Source organism: Argiope bruennichi, chromosome 6, assembly GCF_947563725.1.
Source record: "Argiope bruennichi chromosome 6, qqArgBrue1.1, whole genome shotgun sequence".
Lineage (NCBI taxonomy): Eukaryota > Metazoa > Arthropoda > Arachnida > Araneae > Araneidae > Argiope > Argiope bruennichi.
In genome coordinates, this window is record NC_079156.1 from 127,512,373 (window position 1) to 127,533,029 (window position 20,657).

Sequence of the window (20,657 nt, forward strand, 5' to 3'; positions counted from 1 at the left end):
TTTTCACTTCAACAATGAAACATATTAATGCAAAATAAGTTTAAACAATTTTGTTTAATGTGTTAAAAATAGAAAATACAATGACGCGTCTAAAACTTATCATTGAAATGATTATGCTTCGAATTTTGGTATGTTTAAAAACAATTTTTTTCATTGGAAATTTATTGTCTAAATGATGTGTGTTTTAAAATTAATTAAATTGCTACCAAACATTTCAAAAACACCGGTGGGTCCTTCAAATTCCCCACATTGAAAATGTATATTAGACAAATTTGCAAATTTTGCAATTCATGCATGTGTCAACTCACATGTTTATCTTAAGTACCAAAAAGGATTACACAAATCATTGGGAAAAACTGCTATTGAATTTATTTATTTCATTGAAAATGACTACAAAGAATTTCTTACAAAGAAAAACAATATATCACAGAGATATTGATATTTTAGGTCTAATATAAAAATATTTATTAACTTTTTACAAAAATGCATTAAATATCTCTTGTAGAGAACGATTTTCAAGATATGAAGAACGGTACTCCTTGCGAAATTCGTCATTAATATTAAAAATATATTTTTTTTATCTATATTTTCCAATTGCAGCAAATATTATTCATTAAGAAAACATCAAATTAAAAAAAGTGTTGCTTGCATTAATTTATCGATTATTACAATTATTTACCGCACTTAAGTAATTTTTTCAGTTAAAATATCTTATTACGTAACATTATTTAAAACCAGTACTAAATTAGCATTAAAATGTTTTCCGAAATACTCTAAAAAGCTATAAATAAAACGGTAGATACCATTAAATTTGGAAATATTTAATATTGAGCGAAAATCAAAACCAAAATAATTTTATTTGAAGAGAGGATAAAATGAATTTTTAATATAAATGTGTTAAAATTTTTATTAGGATTTGAAAAATATAAGCAATATTCATACACTCAGATATAAATGCATTTGAACTGAAAATATATTTTCCTTGTCAATTATTAATAAAATACAATAATCTTATGATTTCTGTATCAGTAAATATACTTCGTCAAAGGAATAAAATTCATACAGTAAATTTAAAAATAAAATTATAACAACTTTCACTTAAAATTCCTTAATTCTATAAAATTTCGATAAAGAATGTAAAAAAAAATTTCGTGGAAGTGTAAAATAATTATTTCTGTAATTTGCTGATTACTTTCACCCGTGCTTTCTTCTGTGATGCTTTTTACAATCGCTGTTGTGCGCGAATGTCATTTCACAATCTGGACATTAATAAGGTTTTTCTCCCCCGTGTGTCCTCACATATTAAAATTGTTTAAATTCGGCTAAGAATGTAAAATAGTTCCATACAAGATTAAAAGAATTATTTCGGTAGTTTACAAGTTGATTTCACTTATGCGCGCTCCTCTGATGGAAATTACAATTGCTGCTGGTCGTGAAAGCTTTTCCACAAAATGGACACTTGTAAGGTTTTTCTCCAGTGTGGGTACGAGCATGTGTTTTAAGAGTACCCTTTTGAGCGAAAGCTTCATTACAAACATCACATACAAAAGGCTTTTCTCCAGTGTGGGTACGAGCATGTGTTTTAAGAGTACCGTTTCGAGCGAAAGCTTCATTACAAACATCACATACAAAAGGCTTTTCGCCAGTATGAGTCCTAACATGATTCTTAAGATTACACTTTCGAGCAAAACCTTTATTGCAGAAGTAGCACACAAAAGGTCTCTCACCGGTATGGGTTCGATGATGTCTGTCGCGATCTGTTTTTTGAGTAAATTCTTTTCCGCATACATCACATGCATAAGGCGTTTTGCCCGTGTGGGTTATGTAATGTAGGTTGAGACCTGATTTTTGAGAGAACTGCTTCTTGCATATATCGCGCTTCTCGCTAGTGCGTGTTCGATAATTCGTTTTAGGAGTATCTTTCTTACAAGAGTTCTTAGGAAATTTCTTCTTACCAGAACAGAATCCGGAAGGACCAGCTACAGCATTGTCATCCTCCTTGGTAGAGATAGGTTCCTTCAAGTCGGTACTCCATTTCTTCTTATTATTGTGACCTTGAGAATGCATTTCAGGTGAAATATTTTTATGATTTAAACACTCTGAGACATTCTTCAAAATCAAATTTTCATTTCCAGAAATACTTTTACTTTCTGAATGACCTGTTTTGACGACACATTCTAGAGAATCAATAAATTTTTTTTTATCGTAATTCAAAGTTTGCCATTTGCTATTTTCAAGAGAAGTTTTATATTCTTCATCAGTTGTTGCATAGAGCAGGTCTGATACACCTGATGCACTTTGATTTTGTATCTGAAAACCACTTGACCCGGCTGAAACTGTCGTCTCTTCATAAGCTTCACGATGGACGATTTCAGGTCTATGAGCAGATTCAATGTTTTCTGAAGAAGCTGTAAAAGATGTGTTTTCTTTGCCTTGCACTTCCGTCCCCTGAGCATCTGAAATGCGATAAAAATAAGAAATATCACAAGGATCACTTAGTTGTGCATTGTCGGAGCACTCTGCAGAAATCCTGGACTTGTTTACTTTTGTAGGAAGCGGCTTAAATTCTTCATTATGTTGATACAGCGATAAATTAATCAGCTCAAATTCTTTATTTTCCTTTTGTTGGAAAGACTGACTTAAATACAAAGAATTCTCATTCGAATTTTCTGTACATTTGTCTTTGTCTTCTTCATTATCTTCATCTGAACTTCCTGTCATTGGCAGTGAATACACGTTGTCATCATTCTTATAAAATACACAAGGATGATGCTCACCGTAAGTCAGTACTCTGCGACAAATTTGGCAAAAGTATCGAGCCATTAATTTCCAACAAAAATAAAATTCCGACTTATCAAATTTTTTTAAATAATTCTTAAATAGTTGAAAAACGTAGATTTTCTTGTCTTCTACAGTTTAATGCTGTAAACGTTGTTGATGAGATTTACATTTGGTACTTATGGTTATAGTTAAAGTATATTCAACGATGAATAAATTATGAATGTTTCATTTATTAAATAACGTGCTAGAGCCCTTTGCCATAAATTCAAATATCCAGTGTCTAATATTTAAAATCCACATTCTCTTCATGTGTTTATTTGTGATATCCTTATCTTAATCTAGATAGCAACTGAGTTAAAACAAAAATAAATATTATGATCTAGAATGCCTATTACCCTCACAGAGATAGCGTAGAAACCTAGAAAAAGGAAGATTGTTTTTAACCTGAATTCCACGATTGATTCGAAGTTATTACTTTGAGTGTATATTGATCTTTCATTTCAACAATCAAAACTCCTGTCAGGCAAAATATATCTGTCTATGAAAGAAGGTATTATAAAAAAAATAAAAAATAAAGGGCATGAATCAGATTTTAAAATAGAAATATACTGTCCATAAAATGAAAATTTACCTTAAACGAACTTTTACCAGAAACGTTTCTATGATTTTTTCCCTCTTAATGTACTAGCAAATAGGAAAACATTTAAAATTCCACGAAATTCAGTTAATTGATATTTTAATAATATTTTCATAATAAAATCAATTTCTTTTTTCTTTTTCCTTTTTCTCATAATTATTGCAGAAGATTTGATTTGCATTTATTTTGAGTGAATAGAGATACAATCGAATGCATTTTCATAGTCATTTGCTTGTAACTTGTAATTCTGTTATTATATTATATATAAAAGACTGTTTTAGAATGGAAAGTATAATATCAGTAAAATGAAATTCGAATTTTTTTTTATTTCTTGAATCTTATCAATTTTGATCGATTAATCTTTTCTATTTCAAAGCTTTCACAAGAATACTTTAATGCTCATTAAGGGTCTACTCAAGTGCTTGCCTCTTTATTAGACCGTAATCTTAAATTAGGATTTCCTTTCAAAATAGACTTAGCTTTTGTTTAAAGTCCGATATTATTGCATGAAAGTTTAAACATCAAACCTATTCAGATTTTGTCCTTTGTTATGCATTTTAATTTTAAATTTCTTAAATTAAATGAATTCGGTATTTAAAAGAGCGCAGGAATGCATGATGGCGGGAAATTTTGATTTTCTACAATCTTATCTACAAGTGGATCAATATTCAGCATGTAAAATATTATATAGCATAAAAGAGAAATAACAATGCAAAGTATGGAAAGATAGGACGCTGTTAGATGAAATTATTGCGATAATTAGTTCATTTTCTAATGTCAAACAAAATTTAATTTACAGCATGAAAATGATGAGATGGTATTAATAGCAAAAATGTGTGCATGTGTGATGTAATATTTTTTTTTTTAAAATCTGAATCCTCCCGTTGGTTAAGATATTAAAATATAATTATACATGTATATTAAATAAAGGCTTACATTTTATTAAAATTATTTTCTATGAATGTAATCACTCAACTGCACTAATAGCTATGAAATGGTTTGAATTCCAATAAGATTCTGTTAAAAAAACTATTTATCGCAATATTTTAAAGATTAAATTAAGATTTTTTGTTTATTTCGTCACCCCATAAACAAAAAGAAGCGATTCGGTTTTCTATTTATTTTCTGCTGATAAAAATAAATTTCAATGCATTTTTATGATTATTTAATTCTAAGTTATATTTCAGTAATCAGATTGTGTCTGAAGAATTATTTTCGAATGGGACTGAGAAGCAATACAACATCAGTAAAATAAAATCCGGAAACAAATCTTGCAATTCTTTTATCTTGAACAGTTTGGGATTTTCTATTTCAAATATTTCACCAGCATAAATATTGTTGTTGATTAACAGTTCACATCATTTGATCAATGTTCGAAATTAAAAGACCCAGAAGATTAATTAGAAGGACAGAAGATAGATTTTTCCTGAAAGAATATTTAATTTCTTATAAATAAGATGGTGAATATTCTTACATAATTCCCACTTTTTTTTCTGAAAAACAAAGATGATGCAACATATTTTCAAGAAAAGGATATCCGGTATTCATTGCATGAAAATAAAATCATAATGTTGATTGCATTTTAAGTCTAGTTCCAAGGTTTCAAAACAAACGCAACTTATATGGATTAACACCTTTTGAATTTCACAAATGCTAGGAAATATAATGAGACAAATTCAGTGATCAAAACACAAACTCAATAACAAGTAATAATCTTCTGTTGTGTTCAAATACTCTTCAAAAACAGCACAGTATTGTTCAGTTGAAGACGCCATTCATTGCAAGCATAATGAATATAAACGAAGGACAGCCTCGTGGAACTTTAAACGAGAATTTAATATTGAATATAGAATCAGATTCTATAAAAGGAAATATTTATACGTACACGAAACTACAGCATAGTTTCTAATAATGAAAAATCCTGGTTTGGAATCTTTGGAAATTTTATTCACTACTTGTAGGAGGAGAAAGAGTCATTCAAATATCTAACATTAAGTTCCCGTGAAAACAATAAGATAAAATGCACATTATAAAAACGTGTGAATCATGTTTGTAGCAAATTATTTCGTATGGGACAAAATGAAGCAGGTTTTATTCCTTTTGTGATCAATATTGAATACTGATTGTTTTTATGTTTTTCTTCTATTCAGTTTCAAACTGAATGCTTCCTTTTTGTAAGAAATTTGATATTTTTCTTCTTCCGCAATTTGTTTTCAATCATGGAATAATGTATTTCAAATCCATGCACCCTTAGGCCCCCACAATCACCATCGGCTTTCAGAAAAGAAAAGAAATAATTTTTCATTCTCCTCATTTATTTATTTACAATTTTTTGCCGATAATTTTCTTTTACCATTTCCACCAAGGTGCATAACTCATTTAACCTTTTGCACTCGTAAAAGTAATTCGATACGTAATTATTTCATTTAATACAAAGACTTGTTTATTGCTACGAAATATAAGTATATATAATTTTTTAAGTCGAATTTTCCCGTTTACTTAATTTGCATCTTATTATTCTGCAGGTATTTTTAATAAGCAAAATTAAATAAATAAATAAAACGTCAAAATGATGAGCCGTTTTGAATGGTCAGTGAGAGTCAATATCCGAGTGCAATGGGTTAAAGTCTCAGAAGCTAATTTCAACCTCTTATCATTTCCAGTCTGTAATTTAAGGTGTTGTCTTTTTCTTGTTATTTGCCAACATTTATAATATCAGCTGTTTATTTTCTTTCATCGTGTCAAATTGCATCTGAATGCAGACTAATTTTCGAATGGAGTCTTCTGTACAGATAAATAAGACACTAACATTGGTCAGTACTCATTTTTCAAAATTCCATTTATCGTTGAAAAGAAGTAAGAACTGCGAATAAATTGCGTAAATTTTAGAAACAAATACAGATCTTGAATAAATGGGTAAAAAGTTTTTTTTTTAATTGAAATATTTGCTTTAAAATTTGAAGACGAGCGGAAGAAATAAACCGTGCAATATCATTGACCAATTCCTGAGATGAGAAGAGGATGCATGCAGTGTCGCAATTTATGATTAGGTTTATTTACTGCTCATAAGTTCATTTCAATGAATTGAATATTTACATGGCATTCCTAAAATGTGGATTTCATTGTTTTCAATATGCATTCGAATCAGTTAGGAAAGCAGAACATCAAAATTGAATACAATCTCGAAACTAAAGGCAGGGTGTTGAAAATAAAAGGAAAGGAACTACGTCCTTCTGACAAATGTTGCGTAACATTGAACCTTTAGTTATGTGAAAACAGCGATGGCAGTTCTTATTTCTGAGCAGATGTTTTAATTTCGAAACATAATTTTCATTTTTAAAGGTACTAAATTTTTTTTCTACAATTCATTTAGTTTTAATCGAGTGAAAATATGTAGGAGCAAACGAACTCGATAATTGCAGTAATATGCATGAAATTCAATATTACAAGATGATACATTTATGTGTACTTCGATTTGCATTAATCTGATGTCATCAAAAGTAGCATTACACTTTCCTCTCCCATAGCCTAAAGAGCAAACTTTTCTGTAATGTCTGAAACATCTCAAGAATGGAAGTTAGCTTACTACGCAAGTACCAAGAAAAGATGATTTCAATAAAAATATAAAGCTCCCTTCAGTTTAAAAATGTACAACGCTATTGATAGTACCATTGCCATGCGATTATTTTTCAATTTTTTAAATTAATACTATCTCTCCTTATTTCAAATTGCAAAATCTATCATTTTTCGAATTCAATTCAGAACAAAACAATCCAAATGGATTTTTATCATAGAATCACAATTAATTTCTTCATTTCCTGCAAAAGTTATAGTTTTTATAACAGATATTTCTTGATATATTTTCTACAACTATTAAAGGGACTTCTCTGATTTCCTTATTAACTGTTGTATGCAATTTTCAAATTTGAAAAGACTGACATTATGAAGCTTAAAACGCATTATTACGTAATGTGACATGTATGAGCCCATTTCTCTTTTACTATACATTTTGAATGCCATATATTTCGTCAAACCAATTAAATTAGAAAACTAAACTGCTTGGTGTGATTAAGAAATACTTCAATAGTTTCAACAATGAGCATTCTTACATACACTTGAAAGAGAAAAATATTAATATATTCAGATGAATCCCAAGTTTCCTGTAAATCCAAAATTCTTGTCTTGTGTAAAGTAAAAACTGTCTGAATTCTATGGCTTTGCAATTATTTTAAGTTATCCAACCAGCGTGGCCATCTATTATATTCCTTAGATATATATTTGTTAAATGCCTCTACTTTATTAGATATCGTTGCTTTTTCTCTATAGGATATACGCCCATTATCCGCAATGTCTTCTTTCATCCATAAATTCAGCTTCTTTTTCATCACACCTAAGCGTACATTATTCCTGAAATCAAGGGAAATATTGGTGACCAGACACCAGTTAGGGATTTCTCCTGATAAGCTGTGTGTTTGTCGATAATAAAATTCCCCTTTCAGCTTATTAATGCTATCTTCATCTCCTCTTTCAACAGCATCAGTTTCTGGTTAGCAAACGCGATTCCCAGCAGACTTCCCCTTAACCGCGTTTACAAATTAATAATTATTATTAGTAGAGATTACATAAATCGATGAAAATAAAACTGGCATTGAAACAACTGATTTTTTTTCATAGAAAATGACCACAGAAATTCCGGAAAAGAAGAAAAAAACTATCACAGTAACATTAGAATATTTTGCATAATATAAAATTATTTTTCAGAAGCATTCACAAAGTGCATTAAATTTCAATTATAAAGAAAAATTTAAATATTTAAGGAAAGGAATATTTTGAAAAATTTGTCATTGATAGAAAAAAAATTCATGTTTTATTTTATCTTTACTGATGGAAAAATCTCATGAAATGCTTGGAATTAATGCAAATACTTGGGATTGTCTATAGTAATGTATATAATAATGGTGGATTTGAATATAATGCTTCCAAATAATAATATTTTTTATTAACATCGAATTTAAAATCAATTGATTAAACAAATTCCAAATTAAAATCGATTATTAATGTTGTTATTCGATTGTAAGTCCATTTATTTGGCTGAAATGTCGCAATCAGTGCTATTATTCAAAAGCGGCACATAGTTGATTTATCTCTAAAACTTGTATCATTGAAATGACAATGCTTCGAATTTTAGAATGTTGTAAATATAATTTTTGGAATTCTTAAATTATAGCAGAAACATGCCAAAATTTCGCTTTTTAAAAATTAATATAAATGCTCATACAAGTTGAAAAAACCTCGTTCCGAACTGGAAATTTCCAACATTGAAAATGAGCACTTGCCAAAGTTAAGAATTCCGTTTGTATTATAATGTTAACACACACATTTATCTTTTATCATTAAAGCAGATTACACAAATCCTTAAAAATAAAATTGACACTGAATTTGATGAATTTATTTCTTTTATAGAAAATAATCAAAAAGAATTTCTTTGAAAGAAAAAAAATGTCACAAGGATATTGAAAACTCGTTACTAATATGAACATGTTTATTAAAATATTCGTAAATTTCATTGAATGTCTCTTACAGAACACAATCTTCGATATATAAAGAAAGCCAATACTTGCGAAATTCGTCATATACCAGGTGCGGCATAAATTCGTGCAAACTTCAAAAAATCATAATAAAAAAAGTAATGCTCAAAAAAAAAATTGCGGTTTGCGGGAATATGTTAAGACAGTCTTTGGAGTTTGTTATTTACATTAAAAAATATATTTTTTACGCGAATTATTAATCGATGTTATAATACGAGCCATTATTTAAAACTGGCGCTAAGATGGCATTTACTTTTTTGTTCAAATGCTTAGTAGAAATAGAATTTTAAAGGTAAATATCAATAAATTCGGAAATATTTAATTTATGAATTAAATACAAAATAAATAATAATGATATTTTTATAGGAAAACAGTTGAAACCTGTATTTTTGGTTTCAACTGACAATGATTTATCTTTTTAGTTTAAAAAATATGAAAAACATACAAAATTTTAAAAAATTAGCTTTAAAATCATTTGAACAGAAAAACTTATTTGCATCGTCAAGAATGTTTCAATTACAAAGTAACAGCTTATATGTTTGAAATAAAGAAATATTCTTCTTCAAAATAATAGAATTCGAAAATAAATTTTTAAAATAAAATTAGAATTTGTAAAGATATTTAAAAAATAAAATTATGACAATTACAATTTCTTCAATTCAATAAAGAATTTGAAACAGTTTCATACTAGAGTAAAAGAATTTTTTCTGTAACATGCAAATTAATTTTAAGTTCAAAATTAATATGTTTCCACACCAGCTCCTTCAAATACTTCTAAATAGCGTGTTTTACAGTCCACTAATTAGACTTAAATTTCAATCACATCTGTGGTGCAATTTTTTTAAGAATTCATCTCATACTCATTTTTATTGTATGAAGTTAGCGTAAAATCATGCATACATATCCTATATCTGATTTGATATAGACAGTTTCCCTTGTATCTTTATTATTTCTTTTTCTAATTCGGATAGCTACAATATGGTGCATAATTTGAATCTCGGTTTGAATTCCGTGATTGAAAAGCATATAGACGGGACAAGTGAAGAGTCTTAATAACACTAGGACAGTGGTAGAGGACCCATTACTTGCAGATATCAATGACGGGTCCTCTATGATTAGGGTCATTACCTTTTTAAAATTTAAAATGTCTTGAGCTCGCAATTTGCTTTAAGTTTGGCTTGGAAATGTAGAGATAGACATGTTTATCTTTACCAATAAAATAAATTACCAATTGATTACAACGAATAAAATGGAAATTCCAGATACAAATGCTTGCCATACAACCCCAGACAATTTGATTTGCACCTACATTTTTGACAGCAGGTCTTAAATTTTTGACATGCATAGCTGTATTTGCTTCGAGTCAAACGTTTTGCTTGCCATCCGATCCGAAAATGTTATATTTACTTTCATCAAAAAAAATTACATTTTCCTAAAATTCTTTAGGCTGTTTTACAAACATTTCAGCAAATGAAACCCTAGCTTGTCGATTTGCTTTGCTGATGTAGGGCATTTTGTGAGATATTCTGCCGTATATTTATGCTTTCTTAAAACATTTCTGACAGTTTCAGAAATGTTTGGTTCATTTCATTCTGACTGGTTCAGACAGTTCAGAAGCCCAAACTTTCTTTTACATCGTGTAGTCAAATTTACTGCTCTAGTTTTTGAATGAAAGTGAATTTATTTTATAATCTACCTCATTTCACGTTCATTAAATGTCCTTGGACGCCCTGCTCTTTGCTTGTTTTGAACACTATTTAATTTCTTGAACCTCTAAATAAAGTTAAAAACAGTAGACTTACTCGATTCAAGATGTGATCTATAAAGCGAATTAATCTTCCATTTTTCCAATGACTTATTACAAGATTTCGCAAATCAACCGATATATCTTTGTATCTCGTCATTTCTTCTGTAACTTATATTAGTTATTGAAAATTTTATGTTTAAAATTATAGTTAAAAAATGTAGAAGTAAATTCAGTTCTACTGATGTGCTGTATGTCTGTTGACTTTCTCATTTCAAAAGTGTCCCAATACTTTTTTGATTCCTATTTGCCTTTGAACTATATTTGAAAAGCTAGATCAAATTATAATTTTACCATGAAAATAAATTTTGCTTACTAATTGTACATCAAATGTTAAAATATTTCTTGATTCACTTTGTTTTTCTTTTAATGTGATGAATAATTTTATAAATAGCTTTGTAGTTATTCATGCTAAGTGTCCAATACTTTTTTGAATGACTGTATGTAATATGGAAAATGAAATTGCTTCTATCTTCATAAGATTCAAATTTAAAATGCTATTCCGTAGATTTGATTAGCACATCCTTCGCCGTAATTTCCGATTGTGTTTTGATTTATTAAACAGATGATCTTCCTTTTACTCTCTCTTTATCAGAGAAACTATCCTCGAATCCAATGCTAATTACAGGCAGGAGGCAAATGGCATTAGTGGCAACTAAGTTGTTAATTAGTGGGTCAACGTAATGAATTAATTTCGAATCGATAATATTATTGTCAATTTAATCTCTTTTTATTTACGAAATAAAGATTATCCTATGAAATTCTCCTGGGGTGGGTTGGAAATTTGTAGAGGGAGGTACCAGCTTAGGTGTCACCCTCGTCATCTGACCGGGGTTCAAAATTACGAGGGTCGTTCCAAAATAGTCCTAGTGATGCTTTAAAACAGCGACATTAATATAACTAAACTAAAACCTATGATATCCTTGATACAAGTGATGTGTGTAGTGTGCGGCAAATCTTTCAATTATTTTTGAACATTCCTTGTCTTCTCATCACATTTTAATTTAAACTCATTTTCCATATTATGTTAATTAAAATTTTGTGCAGGATTTAAAAAAAATAACTTATATGAAAATATATACAGGGTATGTCAAAACTAATATACAAATATTTAAAAGGTAATAGAAAACATCTAATCAAGGAATTTTCACAATACAATGCATGGGCAGAGAACAAGCGGTGAACCGCTAGATGGCGCTGTAATTAAAAGTATAAAACGCAATTTTATTTCACATCGTCATTTCTACAGTTGATTTCAGAACGTATGGCGACGTACAGTAATCAGGAAAAGGCGGGCATGCAATTTATGTATGGTCTGGCTAGTGGGATTGCATTTGAAGCCGCAAGACTGTACAGAGAGCGTTTTCCGAGATGCCAAGTTGGAAGGTTTGGTCTGGGTGGGCCCATACCTTGACTGACACGCTCACCCAATTTTTCCTGTCTGTTTCCAGTGGGTCCATTTGAAAAGTATCGCCTATGAAAGCCCTATCGTCTCCGACGAAGACCTAGTTACCAAGATTTTTGTTGTTGCCGGCACTGTCTTTAAAATGCCGGATGCGTGAATCCGGAATACTGGAAAACCTTACTACTTCGCAGGTGCAACATCTGCATTATAGCAGGCAATTTCTATAATTTTGCCATACAAGTTATCAATAAAATTGTTTAGTACCTCCTCTTTCCGTTTGATGTTTTTTTCTTTCATGTGACAGTGACGGATGCCTCCTAGCGGTTCACTGCTTGTTCTAAGCCCATGCATTGTGTGGTGAAAATTGCTTGTTTAGATGTTTCCTATCGCCACTTAAATTTTTACCTATGAGTTTTGAAACACCCTGTATAATGAAATATATGGATTGAGTTATTATTACTTTCAGGTTTCATGATAGATTGGTGCATATTGAAAATGCATTTACATTAGGTATCTTAATTCAAAAGGTACCTATCCTATCCTATCCTATCTCCTTCAAAATGAATGCTTTCCTTCGCCTTCCATTTGTAATTCCCCTCCCCTCTTTTTCCTTTCGACTTGAAGATAGGGTATCTCTGTTCACGTCGATTCCCTCCTTCTCTTTCTATATTAATTAAAAGAAAACTCTCTCCCTCTATGTGCGAGTGTATTAACAATGTGTAAAGTAAACAACGTTTAAATCAAGTCTACCAAATTTCATACAGATATACTTTTGAGGTTAAAACATGCGCAGCTCAGTGAGATTTTATAAAAGTTCAAGTTTTCAATTAGTAAAAAAAAGGGTGTTCATGTCTTTAAAAATATTACAAACATACCGAAATAATTTAAATTGAAAATCACAAATTATAAATTATTTCACAATAAAATGCTAAATTTTTCTTATCTCTCATGAGATACATATAAAAAGTACTATCATGCATTTCTCAGAGTTAAAAATTTTCTTGCATACATATGAAACAAAAGCAGATGGAGATTCAGTACTTCAACCAGTAAAAGGCATTTGTAATGAACAATCTCTAAAACAATAAAATAAAGGCATAACGGAGAAATAGTTGAATCAGAAGTAAAAATATTAATTTCAGAAAAATTTGAATAGCTAACTAGCTCTTTGACCTTCGAATTTCCTTAATTTCCTAATTAAATGACACATCAAAATTGGATCATTTATAATTATTTTCACTCTTATAATGACGTGAGATTATTTCAGATATTGAAGCAATTTTAAGGTAATTTTGCAGTTTAAATTACTTTCTCTTAATTTCATATATAAAATTAAAAATGTAGTAATTCGATGCATGAATCAAATAACTCATTGTATGTGAAAGGGTTCAGGATGTTAAGTTATAGAACTATAAAGAATTTAAATCAAGCATCTTGTAACTTCAGAATTCCACTTGAAGAATTAAGAATGTAATTCAGAAGCAAATATTAATCTTTGCTTATCTTTTATAAGAGTATTAATTTAATTCAACCTACATACATAAAATTGTAAGAATTTCTCATTCTCACATAAAAGGAACATTTAACACTCAATTGAATGAAAAAGCAACATCTTTCAGCGTTCTTTCTTATTAATTTTTTTTACAAACTGAATGAAAGTGAAACGGCATGGAAAATAATCTGGAAATCTTTTCTAAAGAAAAAAAACCAACTTTAACCTTTATTAAACTATGTAGAAGAAAAAATGTGTTCGATCAAGCAAATCTCAATAAATTAAAAAAAAAACGAATTCTTTGTAAAATTCATCTGCGCCAATAAAAACAGATTTTTTATTTTCGAATTGAAATAGCATTGAATTAGGCAAACGTACATTACAATAGTACATTAGGCAAATACAATTTGAAATAGCATTTGTTTATTAAATGCATATATCGCACAAGTAAGGGCCACTCGCCAGTGTGTACTATGTTTATCGTCATCATTTTCAAACTTCCAAGAATTTTTTTAGTGTTTTCATTGCGTACAGACACATTGTTCTGCAATAACAGAAATTTAATATATTCAGCTTAAACCCTGAAAATTTCGTTTTCCTGTAATCACTTTATCACTATCACGATGCTCTATCACTACCGCGCTGCTCGAAATTCAAGCAATGCTTAAAACACTTTTACGTTAAATACATAAAGACCAGTGAATTCATTCCTAGTCAAATGATTCGAAGACATGATAATTCATTTAAATGTAGGAGAAGAGATTGAAGATCAAATGCCCCGGCACATCAGCACAAAACAATGGTTTTCGAAACAAGATGAGATTACATTACAAGAAAGGGCAGCGGTATTTGAAACGCTCATTTGAAGTACGAAAATACTCAAAAAATTTAATAAAAGAATCCCTTATATTGAAAAAAACTCAACACAAAAAAATAAGATGAATCATAATATCTAAACCATTAACAATGGAAAAAAACATAAGATGAAATGTTAATAAAAACAAAGAAATGATCAACGTTTAACATCTATAATTAAATATATTGCTAAATAAAAATTAAAAAATGGTTTTTTTTTAATTTATTAAAAATAGAAAACACTAATACACGTTTAAAACATGTAAAATTGAAATGATTTTCTTCAAATTTTAGTATCGTGGAAAATGTATTTTTTATTTCGGAAATTATTGTGCAAACGTGCCAACATTTAACTTGTTCTTTGATTAATTAAATTACGAACAAATATTTCAAAAACATCTTTTGGATCTCCAAATTCCCAGCAGTAAAAATGTACATTAGGCAAATTTGCATATTTTATTTGTCCTATATGTGTCAACTCCCACTTTATACTCAATAATAAAAAATAAAACAAATAATTGGAAAAAAATGATAATAAATTTATTTATTTCATAGAAAATGACATAAAGAATTTCTTGAAAGGGGAAAAATATCACAAAATCATTGGAATATTAGGTCAAATATAAAAACATTTATTAAACCTTTTACAATAATGCAATAAATATCTCTTGCAGAGCATGATCTTCAAGATATGAAGAAAGGTACTCTTTGAGAAATTTGTCATTAATAATAAAAATAAAGTTTACGTTTTATCTATATTTTCCAATTGCAGTAAATATTATTCATTAATAAATCATGAAGTTAAAAAAAATATTTCTTAACCCAGTTTAAAATAGTGTTGTCAGTTATAACAATTATTAACCAAACCTACGTATTTTTGTTCAGTTAAAATATGTACCATTATTTAAAAACGGCACTAAGTTAGCATTAAAAAATTTCCCAAATATTCTGAAAAACTAAAATGGTAAATATTATTAATTTTGGAAAAAAATTTAATTTGGACTTAAAACAAAAACAAGTAATAATATTTTTTTATTGGAAGGGAGCGGATTATTTTTATTATCAATTGACTAAAATATTTACTAAAATTAAAAACATATAAACAGCGTTAAGACTCTTAGACTTAAATGTATTTGAACTTAAAATATATTTTCATTGTCAATAATTAATATAATACAAGCAGCTTAGAGTTTTGATATGGGGAAATATGCTTCGTCAAAACAGTAAAATTTGTACAGTATTTTAAAAATAAAATTTTGAACATTCTGAGTTAAAGTTGTCTCGTTTCGGTTAAGAATGTAAAATAATTCCATACAAGATAAAAATAATTATTTCCGTAATTTACAAGTTGATTTCACTTATGCCTTCTCCTCCGATGCCTGTTACAACCGCTGCTGGTCGTGAAAGCCGTTCCACAAATTGGGCATTTATAAGGCTTTTCGCCAGTATGGGTCCGAATATGTATAATAAGATGATCCTTTCGAGGGAAACTCTTTTTACAAAAATCACAAACGAAAGGTTTGTCACCGGTGTGGGTCCTAACATGTTTCTTGAGATCACCCTTTTGAGAAAAACCTTTTTCACAGAAGTCGCACACGAAAGGTCTTTCGCCGGTGTGGGTGAGAAAATGTGCTTTGCGATGTGATTTACAAGAGAATTTTTTCTTACATACATTGCACATGAAGGGCTTGTCGCTAGTGCGCGTTCGATGATGCGTTTTAAGAGTATCTTTAATACTGCAGATCTTAGGGAATTTCTTTTTACGAGGACAGACTCCGGAAGGTCCAGGCACGGCGTTGTCTTCTTCCTTGGAAGAAATAGGTTCCTTCTCGTCGATAGACATTTTCTCGTTCTTAATGATGTCCTGAGAATGCATTTGTAGCGTAATATTTTCATCATTGATATCCTCTGTCACTTGTCTTTTGCCATTTTTTGACTCGTTACACCCTGGTGGCAAATCAGGATTCACAGTCGAATTCGCAATTCCAGAAATTTTATTATAATCTGAAAGATTATTTATGATAACACATTTTATAGAATCCATAAAACCCCTTTTATCTTTATTCAAAGTCTTCCATTTGCTATTTTCAAGTGACATTTTACATTCTTCATCAGATGTTGCATAGATCAAGTCTGATACACCTGATACTCTTTGCTTTTGTAAGTCAACACCACCTGCTCCGATGACAACTATCATTTTTTCATCAGTTTCGCGTTGGTCGTTTTCAGGTCTGTTTCCGGATTCAACATTTTCTGAAGAAGCAGTCAATGATGCATTTCCATTAGTTTGGACTTCAATCGCCCGAACATTTGAAATGGAATTAAAATATGAACTGTCACAAGAACTCCTTAGTTGTTCATTACCGAAATTCTCTGAAAGAGTCTTACCAGGGTTTTCCACTGAAGAAAGACGTTTTTCTTTTTCATTATTTTGAAACAAAGACAAATTTATTAATTCATATTTTGTACTTCCGTTTTTTCTTGAAGCTCGACTTAAACACCGGGAATCGTCATTCGTATTCTGCGTAGATTTGTCTTTTACTTCATCACAGTTTTTATATGATTCTACTGGCCGTTGTTGTGAATGCCTGTAATCAAATTTCTTGCGAAGGAAGCAAGAGTGATTCTCATCGTGTGTCACTGTTTTACCACAACGTTTGCAAAGATAATGATCCATCATTTTCAATGTAATTAAAATTCTGTCAGATGAAAAATGTACAAGACTCTGTTATTGAGGAGAAGAAATAGGAATCTCTGTTTCTTTAGCATTTTTATACTTCAGTTGTGGTGCTGTTCAAATTTCAAAATACTTTCTACAGTTAAAACGGATACGAAACTTGAATACATTATGAATGGATCGCTTCTTAAATAACATGCTAGAGCCCTTTGTCTTCAATTTAAATACAGGATTCGATTCAAATGAAGAATATAAGACTGAAATATGTAAAATCATTCTTCGCTTTATGATAGTTTTGTTTGATTTATGATTACCTATGATATTACTTGATTTAGCGTAATCTGAAAACCTATTAGTATAAAAAATATGATTTAAAAAGCCTCGTACTAGAACAGAGTTAGGTTAGAAGATATGGGTATTGGAAGATTATTTTTTCAACCTGAGTTCCGCAGTTGATTCGAATTTATTGCTTTGAATGTATTTTCATGATTGTTTTGAACGTTCAAAACTCTTGTAAAATTGAAGAATGTGGAAAAATATATTAAAAAAAGAAGAAAATAAAAGAATAAGATTTTGAAGTATATATGTCTGTGAATTATAATTTTACATTGAATTATATTTTATTACAAACATTTTGCATGATACTGTTCTCTCAACTGCACTAATCGCTGTGAAATGGTTTCAAATTCTTTGAGATTCTGTTAAAAATATTTTGCTAAATATTTTATAATATGATCAAATTACGATTGTTTTGATTCTGTTCCTGATGACCCGTAAGGATCGATGCCATTTTCCTTTTATTTTCTGGCGATAAAAAATAAATCAAAGCATATTCATAATGATTTAAATCTAAGAAACGTATCATTAATCAGATTGTGTCTGATGGATTATTTTGTAATGGGTCTGAGAAGAAATATAATATCAATAAAATGAAGTATGGCAAACCTTTAATCTTCATCCCTTTTGACAATTCTTTTTCAAATATTTCGCAAGAGAAAATTTTGATAATGATTACAAGTCTGTTTCACGCCATTTGACCATATTTAGAAATTAAGAGACCCATTCAACATAGATTTGTTTAAAATATAGAAAATATTTTTAAAAAACTATCATAACCTTGTTATTTATTTTGCACAATCACCATGCTGTCAAGTACTGAAAATTAATTTCTTTTGAAAGAATACTTAATTTAGTATAATAAAGTAATAAATGTGCTTAAATGAATGAGCTTTTTTTTGGCAAAAAAGAATATTCGACATTTTTTTTAAAGGGAGATTTGTATTCATTACATGAAAATGAAATCATAATTTATATTGTTTTGTCCTCTTCAAAATTCTTCAAAAAAAGGATAAAAGTCAAAAATTTCCAAAATAATTTCGCAGATTTTGAATGAAGAAAGCTGCATATTTCCTTTAGTTTTGTAGAATTTCATTCCTAGCCTTAAAGCTTTATCCACTAAATACATCAACATCCACTCAATAACAGTAATTAAATTTCTACCAAATATTTTTTTATCTCAAATAAATGTAAGAGAAAGTAATACTTTAATATTCATCTAAATTTAAAGCTATTTTTTAACTAGTAAATTCCAGGCCAAATATTTAACATATACATCTTTAATTATTAAATTGAGTCTTCTTCACTTTATTTCTTCGAATGTATAGGATTCAAAACAGGGTTAAAATTTTTATTGTGTTATTTTTCGTAAGATTAAACAAAAAATGATAAAGTATAAAAAGTATGAAATAAACAAAATATCAAGGTTTGAAAATAAATGCTGCTTAAATGGCTAAACCGCGTTTTAATGCTATAGATGTTTAGATTTATAATGAGGCAATTAGATGAATCAAGAAACAAATTCTATAATAAGTAATAATTCTCAGATGTGTTCAAATACTCACGTAAATAACAGCACAATATTGTTCAGTTGAAAACACCGTTCATTGCAAGCATCATGAATATAAATGAATGACCGCTTCGTGGAAGTTTTAACAAGAATTTAATGATGAATATAGAATATAGATTGCATAATAGGATTTTTTATACATAACACCGAACAATTGTATAATTCTTTAAAACTGGAAGTTCTGTAGATGCCCATGTTTGGAAATTTTGAGGCGATATTTTGAAGCTTCTATTGAAGAAATTCTTCTATTGAAGTAAAATTTTGAAGCTTCTATTGATGTACATTTCTGTGAAGCTTTAATTTTTTTTTTATATTCAAACGATTTAAATTTAGTAATATTGGTTGAAAAATCGTATCGCTTCAATAGATTCAGTTTAGAAACATGGTATACGAGATAGTCTAGATCCAAATGAGTCATTTTGCATCTGCCTTGATAATCCATTTCAATAATTTTTAAAAAACTCCTAAGAGCCTTTTAATAACACTAAAATTTTATTGAATGAACTTAGATATAGAAAATACACACTTTCAAACTTACTTGTATTCTATTAAAATTATTCCTTCAATAATTTTATAATTGAATCAAATTTAAATGCGTTATTTTTTACACTCATAATCGTAATGCAAAAAGTACATAGGTATCCTTCATATTCGGTAGAAAACATTTCTAACAAATAATTATCGCTTTTAACTTTCATCAGTTATTTAAATAACCAGATTACTCCACAGTAGCAGGAATCCAATTTCTGTAGCTTAAACCCTGAAACTTTAGTTTTCCTGATTCCACTTTATCATTAACATGATGATATATTACCGATATCAAGCGATGCTTAAAAGACTTTCAAACTAAAAACATAAAGCCCAATATATTCATCTTCAGGAAAATGATTCGAAGACATGATAATTCGTTAATGTTTTGAAAAAAAAGAAAGGAGATAAAATGCCTCTACACATCAGCAAAAAATAATAGTTTTCGAAACAAGATGTGATTGTATTACAAGAAAGGGCAGCGGTATTAAAAATGCGCTCGCATAAACTATTTTTAGTCCCGCATGATTCGAACCGAAACGTTCATTTTAAATACAAAGAAAATCTACAAAACTTTTAATAAAGTATCTTATATTGACCATTAATAATGGGGAAAAAACATGATGAAATGTTAATAAAAATAAATAAACGATCAAAGATAAATATCAGTAATTAAATATATTGCTATAAAATAATAATTTTTTTTAATTTGTTAAAAATAGGAAATACAATTACACGTTTAAAACACGTAACATTGAAATGATTGTGCTTCAAATTTTAGTATAGTTTAAAATTAAATTTTTTCTTCGATAATTATTGTGTAAAAATAAAGAAATTTCGTTTGTTTTTTAATTAACTGAATTGCAAAAAAACATTTCAAAAACATCGTTTGGACCATAAAATTCCTGGCATTGAAAATGCACATTAGAAAAATTTGAAAATTTTATTTGTCCTGCATGCGCCAACTCAAATGTTTATCTTAAG

The 20,657-nt window shown here is 29.1% G+C and overlaps 1 protein-coding gene across 1 annotated transcript; it reads right to left on the minus strand.

Moving 5' to 3' along the window:
- Nucleotides 1–1,043: 1,043 nt before the first annotated feature.
- On the minus strand, nt 1,044–17,343 carry LOC129972028 (zinc finger protein Xfin-like). The gene is made up of 2 exons (XM_056086009.1): nt 15,921–17,343; nt 1,044–2,791 (listed from the first exon to the last, which is right to left on the minus strand). Exons 1-2 carry the CDS (start codon nt 17,240–17,242, stop codon nt 1,387–1,389), a joined length of 2,727 nt encoding a protein of 908 aa, XP_055941984.1. The 5' UTR covers nt 17,243–17,343; the 3' UTR covers nt 1,044–1,386.
- Nucleotides 17,344–20,657: the final 3,314 nt, after the last annotated feature.

Bases quoted from the DNA above. Each gene is read 5' to 3' on its own strand.
- LOC129972028 (XM_056086009.1), bottom strand. From the start codon at position 17,242: ATGATGGATCATTATCTTTGCAAACGTTGTGGTAAAACAGTGACACAC. The intron at 2,792-15,920 runs GTGAAATCAACT...AATTTGTCGCAG, and splicing joins CATCGGAGGAGAAGGCATAA to AGTACTGACTTACGGTGAGC.